General features: G+C 36.8%; 1 protein-coding gene across 8 annotated transcripts in view; it reads right to left on the bottom strand.

Moving 5' to 3' along the window:
* LOC119649620 (PAN2-PAN3 deadenylation complex subunit PAN3) overlaps nucleotides 1–24,385 on the bottom strand; it is a 151,027-nt gene that overhangs the window by 45,627 nt on the left and 81,015 nt on the right. For all 8 annotated transcript variants that reach the window (XM_038051845.1, XM_038051841.1, XM_038051843.1 and 5 more), the window contains one exon: nucleotides 7,314–7,393. In XM_038051845.1, the coding sequence (XP_037907773.1) occupies nucleotides 7,314–7,393 (80 nt within the window). The remainder of the gene's footprint in view (nucleotides 1–7,313; nucleotides 7,394–24,385) is intronic.

Raw genomic sequence — 24,385 nt, 5'->3', positions numbered from 1 at the left:
TGGCACAGATATACGGACACGAAGGCGAGAAGGAGGAGGATATATGCGCAAGCTGCAGCCTTATTTCTGATTTGAAAATTAAGGTTTTCGCGATGGATTCCTCCATTTGGGGTGCACTGATGAGATTACCTTAAAGTAGCTCCGGCAGATAGTCCCCGCTTTGCGTTCTGGTGGTCGACCCAAGTTCACTATTGTGACCACTGCACTGCAAAGGACAGAACATGTCGGATACCTGGCCCTCGAAGGAAGGCAGGGGCATCATCCGCATGTTGGGTGAATAGAATTCGGGCATGAATTTCGGACACTGGAGAATAAAGTTCATAAATGCCAGGAAGGAAAAATCTACAAACGTGGAGAGTTTCAGCTTGATATTCGAACTAGACTAAAAGAGTCTGAGGTCAACGCTCTCATAATCCCAAGTCGCTGGCATCATAATCAGCCTCAATAGATTTTCGATAAGACGAAGATTCGACAACTTCGCCATTGTCTTTATTTTTAAACTTTTTTGTCTTTGTTTTACTCCAGGAACATACACATTTAAATGTCAATGAAGGCGAGCGTTGATTTGTCACACGTCGAAAACGTCGCTCAAATCTCGAATAAACTTACCGCCAAAATTTCTTACTGGGGACCATGATTGACTATGAGTAATAAATGCATGGCTTTATAGACCCACGGTGGAGCAGACGGGCTTCAAGCAGGCTCATATGTCTAAAATATATAATAGTTTTATGCTCTTAGGCCAGGTGAAGCGATGAATTGGGGGAAGTTCAATGCAACTAGATCCACTCAATTATATCGTGGCCTGGGTTTAGTTGTGTGGTGGAGAAATGAGACCCCAGTTAATTTACATTCGCAGTATGCGACCAAAGATTTGTATGTACTATGTAAGAACCCAAATCGGAAAGATAACGTTCAATGAAGTTGTGACAATGACCCGAACGGCGCCCAACGTCATCATCATCGGCACAATAACTGACGATCACTCTAAGTCTGCCTTAGTGAGGAATTCCAAACATGGTGGTTTTGTGCCGAGATCAATCTGTCTGATATCCCATCCCCGGTAGTTATCTTACGTCTTGAAATACGTCATCGCGTCATTCAAGGCTTTGACCATTATTTTTAACAACCGTGCTTTAAAGATTATTAAAAATATGAATAACTGCAGATGATGCAAGCAAAGAGCCTTATATTTCCAGATGTTTCTATAATTTCTTAACAGGCAAATCAACGTATTTGTAAGCACAAAGTTTCCTTAAATGTTCTAAATGGTTTCAAACTTTGCATACTTAATAATAATCGTTCAAATTTTACATTAAAAAAAAAACCGGGTGCTCTTATCATTTCTATGCCTCTATAATGTTGTTTAGGTAAGGCTATGCATGGGGGATTCAAATTGTCGATACCTTCAAAGGCACCAGATCAGTTCATCAACCTTTGAATCAGTTGGAATAATTCTATGAAAAAGCAAATTTGCTCTCTGAAAAATAGGAATATTTTATACCAGATGATTAAAAAAATGAATTAAATTAATATATTAAAAAAATATTAATAATTTATGCAGACGATAAGGAAAAATTCAAGATTTAAAAAGAAAGAAGATGAATTGAAAACTTCTCAGACAGATTGTGTGGCATCCAGATGGAAATTTAAAAAATCACGAGTTATTGATAAGACTATCGGTTGGTTACTGGAGCAATGGAGATTTATTTTAAATGTCTCAGACTCAGAAAAGAATATTGGTTAAGTTAGATCATTCAAAACCACTGTAAAATTGGTTGGTTTTTCAAAATACAATTCTTTGTGTAATGGAATCTTTAGTTCGGGGGGAGTTGCAAATTCTAGATGCTATCGATTACAAATATTTGGGATCAGGCAATAATAAAGATTTTTTTAATGCAAGGGAAACCAATTTATTTACAATAATTAAAATCTTAAAAGTTTCAAATTTGTATAGTACTAAATCGCCTATTATATTCATAGGATTTGATTAATTCATTCCTTTTTCATTTATTTTTATTTTGACCTGAATTACAATTGAGAAGTTGTCAAATTACCTTCACACGTTCATTCGTTACATTGAAAAGAGTTCCTGCTGTACAACGCGCTCAATGAAAAATATCACGAATATCCGCACTGTTATGATGAACCCCCTCTTCATATTTATGTCTAGTTTAATCGAATATAAAGATGTACTTATGAGGCAAGATATATCCCATTAACAAACAGCGATGTGGACTTATTAGAGTTTAGAACACACTTCTAATGCAATTTGTTGTTACTAGGTGTAATCTATTACAATAATTTCATTACAAGGTCCGTCAGCATTCCAACTCATTCTCGACCCGTATTCCCTGGAGATTCATCATCATCATCGTCATCAACGGCGCAACAACCGGTATCCGGTCTAGGCTTGCCTTAATATGGAACTCCAGACATCCCGATTTTGCCCCGAGGTCCACCAATTCGATATCCCTAAAAGCTGTCTGGCGTCCTGACCTACGCCATCTCTCCATCTTAGGCGGGGTCTGCCTCGTCTTCTTTTGCTACCATAGATATTGCCCTTATAGACTTTCCGGGTGGGATCATTCTCATCCATATGGATTAAGTGACCCGCCCACCGTAACCTATTGAGCCAGATTTCATCCACAACCTGACGGTCATGCTATCGCTCATAGATTTCGTCATTGTGTAGGCTACGGAATCGTCCATCCTCATGTAGGGGGCCAAAAATTCTTCTCTCGAACGCGGTCAAGAGTTCGAAAATTTCCTTGTTAAGAACCCAAGTTGCCGAGGAATACATGAGGACTGGCAAGATCATAGTCTTGTACAGTAAGAGCTTTGACCATATGGTGAGACGTTTCGAGCGGAACAGTTCTTGTAAGCTGAAATAGGCTCTGTTGGCTGACAACAACCGTGCGCGGATTTCATCATTGTAGCTGTTATCGGTTGTGATTTTCGACCCTAGATAGGAGAAGTTGTCAACGGTCTCAAAGTTGTATTCTCCTACCTTTATTCTTCCCGTTTGACCAGTGCGGTTTGCCACCATATATATCCTCTGGAGATTACCGGACAAATTTCTACTTTGTATTCAGGACTTCCTCATAAAGTCTAGTCTTATCTGTGGTAAGGTAATTATTAAAAATCGATTGCTGTATAATTCCATTCAGTGGTCCCATTGGAAATCGGTCACTGATGCCTTTGTGAGATAGCTCTGATTACTGATACTGATTGTCTCGAGGTCTATTTTGAAAAGAAATTTTACTTCTTGGAAGACATAATTAGATGATCTTCCGCACAGCAGATCAAAGGGTAATTTTTTCTTCCAAATTCTAAAAAAACCCTCAATTGACGACACTGCAATCGATATTTTTTGCTCCCCCGGCATTGTTTTTCAAGGAACCATTCGTATTCACCTCTCGCCCCTGTCTACTCAAAATGAATGTTCCGAAGAATAACATATCGCTTGAAACAAAAAACTAATGGTTTTTCCTTCGAACAGTAGGTCCATCAAGTATGCACTTGACATTTGCGAAAATTCTAACTCAAAAAGTAATGATCCGATCGTTATGAAATTTGGATGTATTTATAAAATTACGAAGAATATGAACCAACATTAGAGTAAAAAGGCAGTAAGAAGTAGTGGAAGTGGAAGCTCGGCGCTTTGGGTAAAAAGGTTTTGTGTTCATCTTATATGAGAAACTCTCTATGTCCGATTTTAAATTCGTACAAGGCCAAAAATAAAAAACATTCCTTCATATTTTGCCAATCCCCAAGATACACTTATGTACATACATACCAAAGCCATAAATATTGCCTTCATCCTAAATAGACAAACATTACCTTATTACCTATATATGTACACATCTAAATTGATCGAACGTATCTTTTCGCATTTGCACTCTACTCTATATATGTACGTAAATTAAAAACTGCTGATAACAACATACACTCATATCTATCATATTGGTGAGTACCAGCAAGGTTTATTAGCACTTCCAGTGGCGCTAAAAAGTAGCAGTGTCGACCTCAGGAACTGTGAAAGGGCAAAAAATGAGCTTCAAAGTTTAATTAAAACTAAAATATAGTTATGAAATGAAGCCAATAGGTGTAGCAAACTTAAATCGAAAGTAAATTTATATAGAAAATTTTAATGGACAAAAAAAAAGCACATCCATGACATAAGGTCTAGAAAAGAGCGGTCAAAATAATAGCAGTTCAATATTTCGTTCGACAATAAACAAAAATGAAATAATGCTCAGATATAATTATATAATAATATTAACAAAAAAAGGTTCAATATTTGGTTTTGTGCCCTTTGATCTTAATAGGTACTTCGCAAGGATGCTTCATCGAGTCCGAAAACGTGTATCACCTTTCAACAGGGATCGCCTTCCAGGAACGTTCTGCAGCCTAAAGGTTGCTGGTTTTTAATTGTAAACAGGTTTTTGCCATCGTTAGGCGATTTAGCAAGCCATTTCATTACGGCAAATCCATTGTCCAAAAAAATTCTTTAGATTTTCAGCCCCTATGCTTTGGGTTACTGTCCTGCTGACATATGGGAGGATAGCTCCCAGAAAAATATCTGCAAAGACGTTTTAATCCAAGGTGCCTTTGATCCTGTAGATTGGATCAACGCCATAATAGGAAAAGGAGGCTTTTTTCAAGATATTCTCTGCCTCTCCATATCGTTGTCAAGTGAGAATTGCATTGAAAATTCGAAACATACTGTCTTGCTCCTTTAAGATCCAAAAAAACGTTTTACTTTCGTTAGTCCATAAATTATTTATTCCTTTTAATATGGGTCATTTCCCATGTTCATCCCACTACCACCGAATTTTGCAGCAATGTAGGCTATGATATATAGCATGATCCTGCCAAGTTTGGTGAAAATCGCACTATTACTGACAAATTTATAATGGGTCGAAGTTGTCGCTTCTGTGCAAATTCAAGACTTTGAATGTCAGTAACACGCGAAAATGGGTATTCTCACATAAAATATGCATTTATTTTGTGCTAGGTTTTAATGGGACAAATGTCCACCAAATATTTTTATATAAGAAATACACAAAACTTTTCATACCTGAAGCGCCCAGCTTCCGATTTCCCGACTTGTTTTGGTTGGATAGGTTCTGCGAAAGAGACCTGTTTCACTTTTTGGTGCACAGATATCACAATTCAGAAATAAACTTATTTTGAAAAAGTACTAATCGAGCCCTTTCATTCGATATCCCACATGACCATGTTCTGTGAAAAAAGTGGACACTCCTTCTTCGAATATATAGGGAGCCTCCCTTCAAATTCAACACAAAATGACGCCATTTGCTATATGTAAAGAGATTCAGACACCAAATCATCTTACCAAATTTCGTGATAATCGGTTCAGTCGCTTTTGAGTAAATCAGGTGTGACAGACAGACAGATACTGATTCGATTTTAATAACGTTTTGTTTCACATAAAACCTCAAAAATGGTGAAAAATGAAGTTTTGGTTTTGAACCCTCGCAGAATTTTTAATTTCGACTATTTTCACCTGCATTGAAATTCATATTCATAATTCATAAATAAGTTAGCAATGTAAAACTAAAACCTTTTTGGTTTCAGATAAGAATTGAAGTTGCTACACGTCCCGCAGTTCGAGAACTCTAATTACGACCTTCAGCGGACTATAGTCGTGTGATTTTGTTATGTGTGGCTTAAATTATTCAAAAAGTGAAACAGTGGGAAAAAAGTGTCTGAAGTATGACTACTGTAATGTCTAAATTTGATTGAATTCCAATCAATACTTTCCATTAAAAAAAATTATAAAAAAGTACGTGAAAAAAAAGCTTTATACCGTGATTATTAACAAAAACCTAGGTTTATAGTGTGTAAGTGAAGTTATGTAAGTAGAAAAAATTCTAAAACCGTTTCCGTTTATTTTAATAGAAACTTTTTTTCGCTAATATGCATATTTTGACGACTACTTGTCGCTTTCCTCAGTGTTCAGAGTTACTCCAAACCCAAGTATTGAGGAAGACGACATGTAGTCGCCAAAATATGCATATTTGCAAAAAAGCAAATTTCCAGTAAAGTAATCGAAACGGTTTCGGATTTTTTATTTATACTTCTAATATGGTTTCTCCCTTTATAGATAATTATAACTTTTATAATGATAAAAAATAAATTTTTTCACTATTTCCGGATAAACGCTCCCTTAATGTAATAGTTTACTCCAACCTTTGATAGATGAGGGGAGACGATTTCTCCACCAGAAATTCCAAGATTTCTAACTATGCTCACTCTACATACTGAACTTAAATAATAGATCCGTCTGAGTTGGCATACATGTAGGTATTATCAATCAATTGCCAACCTAAGTTTATCGTGAAAAATTCCTATTATTATAGAAAACAACATTATTAATACAAATGTATATTTCCACAGATGAAACCGGCTTGAAAATATTGCATATTATTTGCATTGTCTAATGTACACAGAGGTTGCCTAACATAATCACTAAGGGGCGCCTAAATTTGCTATTCAAAAAACATTCGCTAAATGCAAATTTTCCTACTTGTCATCTATTATCACGTTTCCGAGCGATTGTGCAATTGTTTTGAAAAGAGCCGTTGAATTCGAATCGTAGCGACATTTTTACCGAGATCATAAAATACTATTTTAACATAATGGGACTTCCAAGCATATAGTTAGCATAAAGCTTAACGAGGGAGCATACACTTCAAAAGAAAGATGTTTTCAACAGCAAAAATGTTGAAATTGAAAACAGAAGCCAAGCGGACAAGCACATAAGATATAAAAAACTATTATTTATGACTTTTACTGACTGTACTAGTCAAGCTACGAAAGGTAAAGCTTGCGATAGATGCGAATATACTAAAGCACTATGTATTAAAGATTTGATTAATTTAAACGAACAGCCTAATTGAAACGCAGTAAATTGAGACTTTGAATAATTCATCAACACCACGAAGCTAGAAGATACAATATTAACATTAGCCAAGTACAATAAAAAAAATGTTAGAAAATGAAATGAAAGTTTAATTTGATTTCTGCACGCTACAGTTTCAAAGAAAGATTCTCACTTACAAAAGCTGCATGTTTATTATAACAGATGATGTTACTAATCTGAATTCTTTTAATAAATTGAGAAGCATTAAAATGAGCTACGTACGTTTAATATAATTATATAATGCAATCAAAATGCTTACAAACTATGATTAACGAGTGATTAAGTAAAATACTGTACAGCATATAGATGGATTTTAAGCGAAAAAAATGGTAGAAAAAATTGAAATTATGAATGATCTTACCATATATGTTGCGAGTTTGCTCTCGGAAGGTATACCGCCACTCGTTGGTGGATAAAATAAAGGGTCCATAGCGGCCGTATCTGTAATCGAATGGAAGATATTAGTTATGAAAATCGAAAGTTTTTGTAGGTGAATAAATATTTTAGCAGATTATATAATTTTCAATACTTTAATTTATGTAATACATAGGGCATTTTCAGAGCAAAAACCACATCACTAAGGCCCGGAAAAATGATTAGTACTTTTCTTAACAGGCTATAAAAGGTAAATTTGGTCAAATATGTGTTGTTGCATATGAATCGAAGTATTAATTATCAATATTTCAACAATTCCAGGCAAAGAGCTTTCCAATCCTATCGCTATTAGTCTAATAGACTCATTTTAATTTTTCACTGACAGAGAAATGATGTTCAGATCACGAAAAAATTAAAATAGATTGAATAGAATTAATACTTGCAAAATGTTTGGAAGTTCTGTTGGTTGGGAGCGTTAGTATATTGAAATCTACATATTTTGATTCATATCCAACCACCCATATTTGCTCTAATTTATATTTTATAGCTTGTTAGAAAATTTGCTGATTTTTCTGGAAGACTAACAACTGTAATAATGTGACAATTGCGGAGTAAGATTTCCTCTTAAGGATTGCCAATGCTGATCAGTAAGGTATCAAAGTGTCCCCTCATAGTCTAGGACTATGTTTGCCGATAAGGTTGAAATAAGATTATGTTGAAAGTTTTTTTATTTAGCTTTTTGACAAGGCACGATACACGACAGTAAAAGATTTGTTTATGTTGTCTTGAAATTTACTCTACTACTAACAAAAAAGCTCGGGTCCATTGTAAAAATAGAAACTTATTTCTTAAATTCACTAAACCGTAGAATAAAAATTTCTTATTGGTAAACGCTCAATAAGTAACACTAGACCCTGAACCCATCTGCAATTAACTATAATTTTCTATTGATATAATTTGCAGATTTTTGGGGGAAGGATATAGATTTCGATTTATAAGAAATTTGTGATCGGAGGCCGTGTCGGAACGTGAAGTTTAATATGAATGATTACTAAATTTATATGAAGGTAGTATGTGTCTCAGGGGTTCTGCAGATTTAGCTTTATAATTTTGAACAACTACCTGGGTAATGCATGCTGATTTTCAACCCTCCTACCAAATCCCACACTCATTGCCACGTTGATAACTCCTGAATAATGCAAATCAGCAGATTGTGCCGTAGAACAGAGTCCAGATTGCGAGCTTTGCAGAAGGCTGACTATACTATTGACTTGGAGCCCCAATTGTGCCTCGGTTCGGAATACAACGGCCACGACGGTAAGAATTTGAAAACTGGAATGTCCGCTCCTTGTTTAAAACTGGCTTTCTTAGAACACTTATTGAGCAAGAAGAAAAGTGCAAGATATGGATCTTGTTGACCTAGGAAACGAAATCATTAGGCAGTGAAGTATTTGACTCTCCAATCCAGAGAGATCGTCTACAAGAATTTGAGCCGCAGTATCACAGACTTCATACCCATCAATAAGAGTTGATGGGCTTCGAGTGAAAACTACATTTTTCAACGTTTGGATAATCAAAATCAAGCACGACCCACTAAAAGATGAATTTTACAGTTTCATTGATTCAGTGTTTGATTCGCTGTCTATGAACGACGTGAAGATAGTACTCAGCGATTTTAATGCAAAGATCGGAAAAGAGCTGGTCTACCATGAGTGTACTGGGGTTCATAGTCTTCTTCACGATGTAACTAACGAGAAAGGAAGCAGGCTCATATCGTACACTTACAAAAAGGTAGCATAATTGAAAATTTCTCATGATCTCCTCAACTACTGGATGCAGGGCGAATTTCATGACTCGGTTGCCTTAAAAAAGATAGCCCATAATGCATTTCCCCTTAATTAGTTTGGATTCTTCTTTTAGGTCACTTTAGACTTGATTTTTAAACAGTTGATTTCACAATATAAACATCCAAGGGAGAGTGTAAAACATATTTTGGAAACAATTTTTAGATATTCAGGAAAATGGGACGAGGTAAACTGTTGAATTGAATTGGCATGATTTTGGGATTATGGTGACAGAGGGAAAATTTCCGGAAATTGCATGAACTATTGGTCGGAATCAAAAAATCACCAAGACTTTGATTACGGATCCGGAGAAATACGGGAAAAAATCACCAGAGCAAACAAGTCGAATTTTCAAGGAGGGTTCAAATGCTGCTCTCAATGTGAAGGAAATCCTCAAACGAGCAGACGTTGAAATAGAGGTACGTAACATACAGAATACAATTTGATAGTTGCTGGTTCTTCAACACAGGAAACTGAAATGGAAACCATCGTTTAGCGTTGTTTCTTGTGCCGGATTCAATAAAAAAAGTGAAGATGTGTGATTTTTCCGACGAAAAAAAATTAGTTTAGATGGTTCAGATTGCTGGAAATATTTCAACCACATTCGGAAGGAAGAAATGATTTTAAGCAAGCGGTAGCTTTATGGGGTCCGCGTATTGTAAAATGCTGTCAAAAATAAGCGAAACAAACCTCGAGCCCCTCTCAAAAACTATTGTTCACCAATATCACGGAGGATTTCAACGTGGAAAGCCATCATTTGATCAGATATTCTGAGTAAAGCAGATACTGCTGAAGTGTTGAATATATTGATATTGTTCACCAAATCATCGTTGGTTTCAAACAGATATATGACAGTATCGATTTATCGAAACTGTTCAAAACATGTCTTTGCAAAGACAATGAGTCTCTCTAGCGCTTAAATGAAGATATCAAATTATCTAACAAATCTAAGAAGATGGTTCGACACCAACTCCGAATTAAAGCAAATATTGCTGACATTTGGACCAACTCTACCTGTCAGCGCGACTGAAATCGAAGAAGTAGTAAAACGAATGAAATGGAGGAAAGCAATAGGACCGCTTCAATATGGAGAAATCCAAGTAGTACAGTAGAATTTTCAAATTACTGTCCTATACGCATTGGATGAAGTGAAATATCAATGAATGTCTCAAATCCAAAATTTACTGCAGTGTCGTTCGTCATATCGCCCTCTATAATTCTGAATGTTGGCCGACTGTAAAAAAAACGTGAATGCGCCTCGCGGTAATGGTGCCAATATTACTTTGGACCAGTGGCACAATACACCGTGATCACATCCGAAATGCACCGCTTGCACCGTTCGTGGGAAAATTGCGAGAGGGGGGTCTTTGATGGTATGGTATGGTATGCTAACGAGAATTCACTTGCCGAAATTGATCTGAACACAGAAGTCGAAGGGAAACGATCAACAAGCCGCTGGATGGTGATTTGATAGCTTCGCAACTGCATCCAGACAATGTCTTTGACAGAGCAAAATGTAATGAAGACGAGCGGACACAGCTTTTGAAGCCAATGGCTGAAGAAGAGGAAGAAGGATTGGCTGACCTCAACAGTATTTAACATCACTCTAGAATACATAATACGAGAAAAAAGAAAATTGCAACTTTTTTGAAATTTGTCGGATTGATGCCAATCAAAATACATAGCGCAAATATATTCCATCGTAGGCCATTCTATTGTCTTTAATGTGTATAATGACAAAGTTGATAAAGCGATTGATTAAGTAGATTTTTTCCAATCTTTTACGCCAACTCAAAAACGTTGTTTTGAGAACAATGCGCTTAAAATTTTATCACAATATTTTCTGGGGAACATCTTATCTACACTTAATCTAATATGTCTGCACCATATGTACTTTTTCCTCTTCCGGCTTCTCTATGTATACTATTTTCGCATGATGCCATCTATTTTGACCAATTCTATGACACCAGCAGATCCAAAACTGTCTCATACCATAACCGAGGCTCCACCATGATTGATACTTAGTGCTATGCATTTCGTACTGAAGCGTTGACCCGCTTTTCGACGGATAAATGAGGGTTGCTTCATCCAAATAATTGGAGCCCCAATTCATCTGACCAAAAAGTCGTCTAAATTTTGTTTTTTTTTTGTGGTAAAATGCAATCGTTTTTGGAGATGTTCGAATTTAAGATGAGGTTTCTTCTCAACAATGCATCTAAAGGTACCATTCTCTTTCAACGAATCTCTTCGAATTTCTGACGCGGTTTTCAAGCGATTTTGTTTAGATAGGAACGAAATATATTGAACTTCAGATTCTGATGTTTTTCTCGATCGCCCAGCAGGTTTGCGATCAAGATATGACTTTGTTTCTATAAGGCTCGCTGGCGCTGTGGGAAACCCAAACTTTGAAACACTAATGATTTTGGCGATTTTCACGATCGAATTGCCCACTCCTACCTAGAGTTTGGATCTGAGAACATCTTGCCGCCAATATTTCTTTATTTTTGTGACGCTTTTCGCAATCACAGACACGGTTTTAGTTTAAAAAAATCGATTAAAATGAATTTGGCTCCTTTATCTGCATATCACTGGCATAATGTAAAAATCTACTGTTATATTTTGTAGATAATTGGTACAGATTTTTTAATAAATATGAATCATATCCAATCTTTCATCGTAAAAAATGAAATAATATTTGGAAATATACGGAAATAACGATATTTTTACACTTTTGATAAATGGTAGATTTATACATAATAATGTTCCTCAAAAAGAAATATTCAACTTAAATTGAAAAGAAAAATTGTTTATTTTTTGTTAACTATCAATAATTAGGCAAAACATAGTGGTGCTTGCACTCAAAATATGACAATAAACACGAAAAAAGGTGTTTTTCAAGCATTCTCAAACTTTATGCCGGCAGTGTAAATATAAGCCATAAGAGGAAGAAGCAGATGTTTTGGAGAGGAAGGTATTATATGAGAAGTAAAAGAAATACACTCTAAATTCGGTCTTGAGATAACGCGATATATTCATTGACTACTCTTCCGAATTCGACTTTAGTAAAAACAATTTTCAGAGAAACTCCCTACCAAAATCAATCATAAAGCAAGCCGGAAAACCGGAAGCTAAACGCATCAAGTATGAAAGGTTTTGTATATTGCTTATATAAGCATATTTGAATGCGGGTTTGTCCCATTTGTACTTAGCTTGTAATGTTTATGCATTTAGTTTGTCAAACCATTCACTTAGAATGCAATAAATTTTGCACAAAAGTGACAATTTTGACCTATTATAATTGTTCATAATAGTGTGATTTCCAGTAAACTTGATAGTATCGTGCTCTATAGTATAGCTTATATTAATGGTGATTCTAGGATAAACTTAAGGGGAGTTCTGGAAAATATACTTATAATAAATATAGTAATATATTATTGTTAACTTTAAATAAATCACTTTAATATCGGTATGAAGAGAACTTAGTTTCCATGTGCATGGATGTTTGGGTTAGATAGTTTCTGAGAAAGGGGTCCTTGAAGTAACTGATCTTTCTCGGCTCCCGCACTCGTCCTTTTGCAACCAAAAAAATAACATCGATTTTGAAAATTACTAATTGAGACCTTCCATTTGATGCCCTACATGACTACATTCAGTGAAAAAAATATACACTCCCTTTTTCATGTATGGGATTTCTCGGGGCAAAGACTAAGGAAGATCTGGAAAGCGCAGTAAGGAAAAAATACTTTTCAGGGTTTAATATATTTTAGTTAAACAAATAATAAAAAAGGTAATATCAAACAGATATTGCATGGTTTCAGTGAAAGTTAAAATATTTTTTAGAGAAAATTCTTCCGTTTCCGTTTATTATTTTGTCTAATCACTATGGTTAAAACTTTCAACGATTGCGGGGAGGAGAAAGCATCAAAGCCAAACCCCAGAAAAAAAGAAACTGCAGTAAATGTAAGAGAGAAGATGACTTCCGCTAATGAAACACAGTTAATTGAAACTTCAATAGATTCCGATCATTGGAGACTCTCCCAAAAGGATTTGAAGGTCACTTATCGAATGAATAAAATTTGGTCTAAAGTAAAATGACGTTATACAATAAATCCAAACACTAAATGGAAAAAAGATGAAAAAAAAATCCCCAAATCAAGTGTAACTTGTTTCAATATGTATTACTCCTACTAGATATCATACGATATTGTCATTGACATTGATCTGAAAGAGACTATTAAATTAGAGCTGTTTTAATTATTTATATACCATATATGTGTATATGTTGCGTCTTGGCTCGCTAATAAATAAATGATAATGTTGTTATTGTGGATCGAAGTGGTGGAAAATTCCTTGCTGGTTTTACATATGTTGAGTGTATCCGACTGATCTGAGTGAGTTTTGTTACAAATGAACTTCATGTTTTCAATGCATTATTTCTAACCAATAATGACTTAATATATATTATTATGCATATTGCATGTGCAGGTATTACGTAGTCAACATCATGTTTTCCTCAGCCCATTTTCCATGTTTCACGCGTTTTGCAGTGTATTTTCTCCAACAGAAGGACCATATCCAAGTAATCAATAACAACAGAAAAAGAAGATGCTACCCAACCTGATTCTTGATCAAAGCCCACTTCTAATTTGTTCTTACAAAATATTAGAGAATCTTCATAACACGTTCTTTTTACGCGCTCAACTCATTTTATTGTCAGATTATACGAAAACATTTTTTTCCCTAATTTTCATTCCATTTCTGATTACGTTATGTAACCAGTCATATAACTGGTGTGAATATAAACTAATTTGCGTATGTTGATGATGATAAGAATACTCAAGCAAATAAACAAGTTTTAAATGTTTGCATTAACAACACATAGCAATGACTTTATTTGGCTAACGAACAAAGTAACATAATACGGTAAACAACGCTACTGGTGTCAATACGCCGATAAAGGGAAGAAGAACTATATAAAGTACAGAATGTACATGCATATTTTGGAACGTTCTTATATCTGAGCAGTATATGCTTTTGTTGTATAATTTTATCTGTCCACAGGTTTTTGCCCGATAAGAAATAAAGTTGTCAATAACCGTTAAAGCCTTAGGATTTGAACGCAATGAGATATTTGATTTGAAACTTTAAATTAACTCCATTATTTTGCCCCTAGTAGGTTTATCTGCCCTCCGGGTTCATAAACCATGCAGATATGACAATCCAAATTTTTTATAAAATCTGAACCTATTATAGAGCGCTCAGATATTTTTTAAAATAATTTCTGAACCAGAATTTACGTCAATATTTGATTCGTAGTACAAGGGAAACATGAAATCAATTTCAAACAAAGACGATTACGTCAAATTTCATAAAAAAGACAAAATTCCTATCAAAGAGAAAAAACACAATGATAATTTCTAAACACACAGCTTTCAATGTGATTCTTCATTCTGATGTAAATGAATATAAGGAGATAAAGGACCCCTTAATCGGAGATACAATATTCATGTACCAACATTTTTGAATTGCTAAAGGACGAATTTCCAAAGGTATTGAGAAACGAATGGGACAAAAGGGGCCTAATGTTACCGCCTTTTCACGAGATAGTAAGTACTTACAAGGTAAGTAATTACAAACATTTCCAAGGATAGTATGATCAATGTCGAATACCAGAAACATCCGCATCCCAATCCATAAAAAATTAGCTCCGAAACTGTTAAAAATGAAGAGATAGTGCTCTGGTCCGGGAGAGAAAATTTGTGTCGTCATAACAGCAACTAACAAGACTATACATGCCCTAGTTATACAGACTACATGCTTCAAAGAGTCCAGGTTTCACATGTAGATGGCGACTTCAGCGTAGATAATATAAGTAGAATAAACTCAATTTTAAACGCGCCCTAATTTGTCCAAATTTTATGATAATAATATAGTCATGTGGGGTATCAAATTAAAGGTCTCAATTAGTACTTTTCGAAGCCAGTCTTGATTTTGACATTTGTTGGAAGGGTGGGGAGTGAAGGGGGTTGAAAGCGGTCATTTTTTTAACGAACCCATTCTCACAAAATACCAAACCGAAAAATCTGAAAAACGTCACGAGGTTGCCACTGTATGGTGCCTAGGCTCCGAAATACCCTCCATACGGATACCTGCTTAAATAAAGTTAATAATAGTACATTACCATAATTTTTCGTAATTGACAGGAAAACCCCCCTTAAGTTCATCCTACAGTACAGAGCATGATCTCACCAAATTTGGCGAAAATCACACCATTATTAACAAAGTTATAATAGGTCAAAGTTGTCGATTCTGTGAAAATTCAAAACTTTGAATGTCAATATCACTTGAAAGTGGAAATTTTCACATAATATTATATATGCATATTTTACGTGCTACATGCTAATGGTACAAATGCACACTCAAATCTCTTTATAAAAGAAATACACAAAACCTTTCATACCTGAAGCGTCTAGCTTCTGGTTTCCTGACTTGTTTAGGATTTCAGAGAAGTTTTGAATTTCTTGGATCACTCTTCAAGAAAAGATGTTAAAGAATTAATCGAATTTCGAGGAAAACACTTTCTTTCTCCTTTAGAGTGCGAACTTTTTGAATCTGTATATACAGATGACAAATAATCTTAGAGCTTCAATAATTTGAATATTTCCTAAAAATTATCCTAAAGCACAGTCAGCAAAAGAGTAGCAGCATCAATTTGAAGTCTGACCACATCAATACAATTTTGCTACATACTCACGCTCCAAAGCTAGTTTTCTATAGAACCGCGATACGCAAAAATGTCAATAGTCAATTATTTCTGAAAAAAAAATTGAAGATTCGGTCAAAAATATAGAAATAATAATAAAAATCATTGGCGCAACAATCCATGTTGGATCAGGGCCTTGAAGTGTGTTAGAGCACTTCATTCAAGACCGTAACGGTATACTAGGAGGCAATGTGGTCAGCATTGCGCTCGCCCGAGATTATTACCCTGATTTGACTCAGGTACTCATTCACAGCGGAGTCGACTGGTATCCGACGTCAAATCATGATACAAATTTCACTGCCACCAGTGAGATTTGAACCGCGACCTTCCGTACGAAAATATAGAAAGCCTGACGAAAAGGCAAAAAACTCTAACCTTCGGTCTTACTAAGGACGATTCCGGTAGGTTGGGCAGTTTTGGAAAATCGACCGGAAATTGTTAGAGGAATAGATCGCAATAGGCGCAAGATTTTGGGCTGCACATCAATGAAGGCAAGACGAAATATATGGTGGCAACTTCAACACCAAAAACCAACCAACCAACAACATCAAACCGTCAAACGGGAAGAATAAAGCTAGGAGAATACAACTTTGAGGCCATTGATAATTTCTCCTATCTAGGGTCGAAAATCACAACCGATAACAGCTATGATGATGAAATCCGCGCATGGTTGTTGTCAGCCAACAGAGCCTATTTCAGCTTACAAAAACTGTTCAGCTCGAAACGTCTCACCATAGGGTCAAAGCTCTTACTGTACAAGACAATGATCTTGCCAGTCCTCATGTATTCCTCGGAGACTTGGGTTCTTAGTAAGAAGAATTGCGAACTCTTGACCGCGTTTGAGAGAAGAATCCTCCGAAGAATTTTTGGCCCCCTACATGAGGATGGACGATTCCGTAGCCTACATAACGACGAAATCTATGAGCGATACCATGACCGTTCGGTTGTGGATAAAATCCGGCTTAATAGGTTACGGTGGGCGGGTCACTTAATCCGTATGGATGAGGATGATTCAGCCCGGAAAGTCTATAAGGGCAATATCTATGGTAGAAAAAGAAGACGAGGCAGATCCTGCCTAAGATGGAGCGATGGCGTAGGTCAGGACGCCAGACAGCTTTTAGGAATATCGAATTGGTGGACCTCGGCGCAAAATTGCGGTGTCTGGAGTTCCTTATTAAGGCAGGCCTAGATCGAATACCGGTTGTTGCGCCGTTGATGATGATGAATAGAATTAAAGGTGGCAAAATTTCAAAAATGTTAAATATGGCGTCATATGAGTCTGCTGTGAATAATGGAATGGTATGAATGGAATATTTGTGCAGGCATGGCTAAGAAAACGATTAATAAGATGCAAGCACCCAGGATAATTCAGCTCATTAAAAGCGGTGAAAATGTTGGAAAAGTGTAAGAAATAATAAAAGGTTTATGATAAGACACAAGAATTAAGACTCAGCCCTTCCAATGCAGATATTCTAGATCGCCAAGACCGAAATGAGTTCATTTGTTGCTAGAAAATCCAACTGTCATTAAGGAGCTCTATTTAACGCCCTTTGCGTGAAGCGATTCGACAAAAAACCCTCGAATGTGTGGCAAAGCACCACATGCCTATAACTTCTTGTTCTTCACAAAATAAAGGGCGGCTGTAGAGCTGTAGATTGGCAGCATAGATGATATTAAAATCAAATTACTGAGGTAGTTAAAATCTATTCCAAAGAATTTACACACTAAACACTTCTGGTGCAGTATTTTTACGATTTATCTTCTTCCATTATAAGGAAAATTCATACTTTTCTGAAGGCAGCTCGTCTTCATCGAAACTACCCCATCACAATAAACAGTAGAGAATTTCGTTGTTGATTTAAGCATATATAAGGTCTATCGCAAAGTAAACGACACTTTTTCAAAATCACAAATTTTTGACAAAATATTTTTTTATTCAGAATAGTCTCCTCCTGAAGAGGCAGAAATGTAACGTGCTAAATCAGGAGAATACGACGAGTGGTTGGTAGTTGAAATTTGATTTTTGATCAAAAGATCAGAGGAAAATCTCGAACAATGAGCCGGTGTATCGTGCAAAAAGGCACGAGCTGTCATATGCGAATACACCAAGATAATACGGTCCATTAATTGTTTGATCTTACGACACGAACTCCTTGTGGATTATTCCTTTGGAATTGTAGAAACAAATCAAATGTGTCTTCCCTTTTGACTTCTTGCGACGGTTTTTTCCGATTACTTGGATGCTTCCTCCATTCGGCACTTCAATAAGGACATCACCCGAATTTTCATTTTCGTGGAAGTGAATTGAATGTTTTGATAGTGGTGTACTCTTGCTTTCTCAAGGCAAAACTTTCCTGGTTTTTCTAAAGTTCAAATTTGAGTGAATATTTAGAAGCGCAGATTACACAAATCAAGAAAACTCAATTAAAGCAGAAACCATTCAAAAATAGACTGGAAGATTACATCTTCTACAGACTGGCACTACCTAATTATTAATTCTTTGGTGCAGTGAGATGATGGGATTAGATATTGTACGAAAAAGGCTCCACAATGAAGATGTTAAAGAATTTGTGAGAAAATGACCTACTTTCTATTGGCCTATGGGTAGTGTAGCACCCATAGTATTCCATGAGGAAGTCGTTCAGTCCTTTGACCGGTTCAGTAGTTAATAAGTGAGTATGCAGATTATTTCTATTGTGCAGGATATACCTGCAATTCATCAAAAACTACCTTGAACAATAAAGGATTGTACAACAAGGTTTTTCTGAGGAATATACAAAACTTTTGGGAGATAAGTTTGATCGATCGTTAGCACTGTTTTGTGCTGAAAGTATGTTTATATTTTATGTGTACTTTTGATGGTTTGCGATAAAATTGGGTATGGTTGATCCTCTAATTTTACTTTTCTGTCCGAACTGAGAATGCGATGATTGAGGTATGCTTACCTGAAATTGAATAAGGCCTTTATTTGGCAAATCAAAGTTCAACAAAACAAAAAATTCAGGAGATCTTTTCAGTAAAATTAATTTCCCTCACGCTGGGCCCAGCGCAGCGTCTGATGATTGCCTCTGCCCACGACGAAACTACAAGTCATTTGCTTTAAAAGCAAGGGCCCGTGGACCAAAAAGAGGGATTTATCAACCAAAAAAGTCGGAGAAAATTTTACTCCAATTGGTCTGGTTCGATATTAAGTGAATGGTAAAGAGAATCGTAGAATGAAAAATTATAATTTGATTTTTCTACATAGCTTTCTGTTATACGAGCATATTTTCCCCACCGAGAAGGAAAATTATTTCAGTATCGTAGAATGAAATTTATTGGATCAGGAGTTAATTGCGCACGAACTTCACTCCCGTATCATCTTCGAATAACTGTCCTTACACATCTTCTTTAAGCGGCCCAAGGTTTAAGGTTGGTTTCACCTCTTAAACCGATATCATCAAAAGAAGGACGAAGATGGCTACCGTTTCGTACCAGGGCAGAGGCAACTCATCAGACGCTGCCTCACCTCTGCCCTGGGAACAGAGTGGCCGAAGCGGCCCGCAGGTGTTATACGCTGCCTTTTATAATTCGCAAAACCCAACAAGGGATCGAATTATATCCAACTTAAAACCGCCCACAGTTCGGACCAAAGCTTGGCCGTAGCTAGACAAAGTCGATATTTATATTCTTAGCTTTTTTCAACAGCTGGCAGTAGTAATCAACATTGACTGTGCGTCTCTCATGCAAAAAATCAATTTGCAAAATGCCTCGATGGAGGAAGAGAGACTGTTGCAAGAATTTCAAGTTTTGGCTTTTACTGAAGTTGTCTCATTTTACGGTTTACTGTCTGTCCGCCTGTTTGTCACACTTATTTTCTCAGAAGCGGTTACACCTATTGACATCAAATTGGGTGCGAAGATGGGAATTGTGAATGCGCACGCAGATAGTGAGTTACATCATTCTAAGTGGAATTTAAGGGGTATCCATACATGCCAAAAAAGGGGGAGAGGTTTAATTCCTTTTTTAACCAAATATAGTCATGTCGGTTATCAAATGAAAGATCATCAGATCAGTGTTTTTTAAAACGTGCCTCAGTTTTGAGATTTAATTCACAAGGGAGGAGGGCGGTGACTGGAAAAGGAATAATTCTTTCACGGTTCCATTCTCAGAACCTACCCAACCGAAGAATCTGAAAATAATCAGAAAGCTGCTTTATTTGTGCCTAGGCTTCGATATATCTGTCCAAATGAAGTTAATCGTTAATCTTACTATAATTTTTAGTAATTTTTCAGTAATATAGGCTACAATATGGAATATGATCCAACCGAGTTTGGTTCAAACCGTACTAATACTAACAAAGTTATAATAAATCAAAATTGTCGCCTCAGTGCAAATTCCAATACTTTGAATGCCAGTAGCACCCAAAAGTGGATATTCTGCCATAATATAAGCATATACATTATGAGCTAGAGGGGGGGGGGCTTGCTTTTATAAAAGAAATACACAAAACCTTTCATACCTGCGTCCAACTTCTGGCTTCTCGACTTATTCTTCTTTACTCTAAATTGGCTCTCTTAGAGACTCGGGAGTGTTCTGGTAGACTCACATTTCATTTCATCACAGGTGGCGATCCGACTCAAAAATGCATCTCCTTCTTCAACAAACTTTCCTGCACGACAGTGTTTGATCACCAAACTGCAATCCGTCGTCGTGTTGACACCTTTACAACCAAGAAATTGTAGGATTATGAATTGCGCAACACAGGCGTATACCTGTCGTTCTTTCATCTTGACTACTAGTGGCGAATTGGACGAAAGAATGAAACAGCCGGTGTTATCTACTGCTAATAAACTCCCTCAACCTAACTAGCGGCGGGAATTTTAATGAAAACAAAAAAACAAATTACAAATGTTCCTTTCTATATTCAATTTCATTTGTAAACAAATTTTTCTATTAAAAGAACAGCAGAGCATTTTGCGGTACCTTATCATTTCAATCGGTAATATATGAGTATGCATAATAATTATAAATATAAAATAAACTTAAAAAAATGAATGAAGTTAAATAACAGATCGTGTTGACGTAATACCGCCTCAAACTAATATTTACAATAACAAAATGATTGCATTGATAATTGCCCGATCTGAGATTTGCCAATGTGTAAATTGTTATCTTTGCTCATGAGTTATTGCACATTGAATGCAATGTTTTTGTTTGGGTTACGTTTCATAATCGGCACGACGCACTCTTTGTATGCACTATTATTTGCAAGCACAATTGCATCCAAGTTTAGTAAACAATAAACCTGTCCATTTGCTTTAAACCTACTATAAGCGTATTTTCTCTAGATTTTTGCATACATTTCAAGGTGTAAAGTGAAATCATTCAACCAACAAAATTAATGAAATTAAGTAAACAGATTTCTCTCCTTGGAGGTGTTTCACGGAATGACCGAAAAAAAGGATTTTTGAATGATTATCATTGAAAAATGGAAAAATCAATAAACACAACGGAAGACAAACTGTGTCTGCGAATTTTCTTCTTAAATTATAATGGATCAACGTGAGAATCGGTGAGGGTTATTGTGTTGTGTAGTGATGCGAAATTAAATGGGACAATGGGCTACTTTCTAAAATGTGTACCACATTACTCGATTAAGAACAATTGCTCAATTTGCTGGTGGCAAATGTTTTATTCGTTCCTATTCGAGAAATTTGAAAACCAGCGAAGTTACACTTGTATGTGAATCACTTTGTTGTGATTAATGTGAAAGGATTTCAGCTCAGTTTATCTGATACATATTGAGCTTGACTTCATCTCCAATCAATAGCAAGTGGAGAAACCGGAAGCTGGACGCTGTAGTTATGAAAGGTTTTTGTGTATACTTAAAGTCTCAAAATTGACACCGAAGCGACAACTTTGACCATTTATAATTTTGTTAGTATTAGTGCAATTTCCATCAAATTTGGTAGGATCTTGCTTTATATACATTAAGAACTAATTAGAAAAGTACTAATCGAGACCTTTCGTTGGATACTACATATGGCGATATTTGATGAAAAAAAAATTCACAGCCTCCTTTTGCATATATGGAGACACCCCCTGAAGTCCAAGATAGAACGATGTAACTCACTGTATGTGGGTACGTTCACAGTTCCTTTCCCATCAAATTTTGTGTCAATCGGCATGACTGTTTCTGAGAAAAATGTGTGAAACAAACAGACGGACAGATAGACAAATAGAGAGGTGTGGGCCATGAGAGCTTCCTATAATTAATCCTATGAAGATTTTGGCAAAGGTTGCCCAACAATGCCTAAAGAAACGACGACGGAAAAAGCAACACAAACAACAGTTGATACCCGACTTCAAAAGGAAACGTCGCAACCAAGAAAGGAATCACAAAAGCCTGTGTGTGTCAAAAGCACGAAAGCACTGGCCAGTGTTGAGGCAAAAGGAACCAGGCAAAAGGATCGGAGCCCAAGGTAGACACTAGTTAACTGCAAAAAGAAGCGGAGCGAAGTCGAGAGAATAATTCGGAAAAGAAATTACCAAGAAGCCCTGGTGTTAACAGTAAAAGAGGGCGTGTCCCACGCTGCCATTTTACGAAAGGTAAAAGCAGATCCTGCACTCGAGGAGCTAAGCGACAATATGACCCGAATTAGGCGAACACAAAAAGGAGGACTGATATTCAAATTATGGAAAAAAAAAAGGATCACGACGACCTACAAAAACATCGAGGCTTTACCGTCCGTGGTAGTCGGCCAATAGTTGTAACAGAGTGCAAAGATTTTGACGAAGTTGGAAGCTGGAAGACGTACAGGAAACCTATCTGAAGAGCCTAAGCCGAGCATACGGCAGAACGCAGACGGCGACTCTTACTATGTTTGTTGCGTCAGTTACGAAAGCATTGTCTTCGGGTAAAGTTCGCGTAGCATGGGTCGTGTGCAGACTACACGAACAAATTCCCCAAAAAAAGTGCATTGCACTAGCACGATCGATAGATCGAAACTGTGATGAAGAAAATCTTTTGGCGATTGACTGCCCCAAGGACCCTCACTTCTATGCAGGGAGACTAAAGATCGCGATTATAACCGCATAACCAGTAGCATCAGGTGTCCAGCCTACAGGATTGCCATAACTAGCTTACATAAATGAGTCATTCAGCTGAATTTAAATCACTGCCAAGCTACTCCGGACCTACTACCACAAAAAGTATTTGAAAAGGAAATTGATGTTGCTATTGGCTGTGAATAAAAACCTTAACCAAGGTGTTTGGGAAACAAATGGAAGGAGAAAGGCTGCGGTGTGGGCCTGCGGAAAGCAAGCTTTGCAACAAGCAATGGAGCATCATGAACACGACTTTGTGAGTGTTAAGATCGACGGCCTCTACATTTACAGCTGCTATGCCGCACCAAGTATGTCAACATCAGAATATTGCAATATGCTAGATAGAATAGTGAGAGATGCCAAAGAGCACAACCCCAAGATATCTGTTGGTGACTTCAACGCCTGAACAGAGGAATGGGGAAGTCGCGAAACAAATGAATGGGAAAGAATCCTACTCGAGGCGTTCTCCTACCTAAACATCACCCTGGCTGATATCGGAAGCGTAAACACGTTTAGGCGCGGAGAACTAGGCTCCAAAGTGGATCTTACTTTCATAAGAGACTCGCTGGTGAAACATATACACTGGTATGTTAGCGAGGAGTACACTCATAATGACCACCAGGCGATATATATCACCATTGATAAGTCACCTAGAACAATAAATGTTAACCTGAAGAGACGAGAACCAGGTTGTTCATTAGGACCACTTGATAAGATTACATTTCTAGGAGTATTGTGATGGGGTACTGAGTTTACTGGAATGGCTACAAATAAGACGTCGCAGTTGTTCCAACAGATATATCGAGACTGCGATGCTTTCATACCAAGACGTATATACTCTCTAAAGCGGAATCCAAACTACTTGTGGAACGCTGAAATAGCGAAATACCGGACGGAATGCTTGAAGGCCAGAAGGCGAAGTCAACACCGAAGAAATAGGCCGGAATATGAATAACAGCACCTCGCCTATAAAAACGCGCGTAATGAGTTGCAATGGGCCATCACGAAGAGTAAAAATGATTGCTTCAAGCGGCTCTGTAGTGTAGCAGATTCTGGCCCTTAGGGAGGTGCACCGGTTATGTCGATAATAAAAAGTAAAAGGTCTCCTTCTATTATGTGTCCCAGATTGCTGTTTTCCCAACATCCAACATAATGTATGAGGGCGTTCTATTGCTCGTCGTGGGATTCGCAGATGACGTTGTGATTGCCATAACATCCAATCATCCTGACGAAGTAGAAATTTATGCGAATGAGCCTATCTGAACGATCAAGAGGCTTGAAGACCTCGGACTGAAGCTTTTCGAACATAAAACGAAGTTGGTACTTTTTACGAAGCGACGAAAACGGAAAACCGTTCAGATT

This window comes from Hermetia illucens, chromosome 2 (assembly GCF_905115235.1).
Source record: "Hermetia illucens chromosome 2, iHerIll2.2.curated.20191125, whole genome shotgun sequence".
NCBI lineage: Eukaryota > Metazoa > Arthropoda > Insecta > Diptera > Stratiomyidae > Hermetia > Hermetia illucens.
The sequence above is the reverse complement of the archived record's forward strand: the minus strand, read 5'-3'. Positions and strand labels throughout refer to the sequence as shown.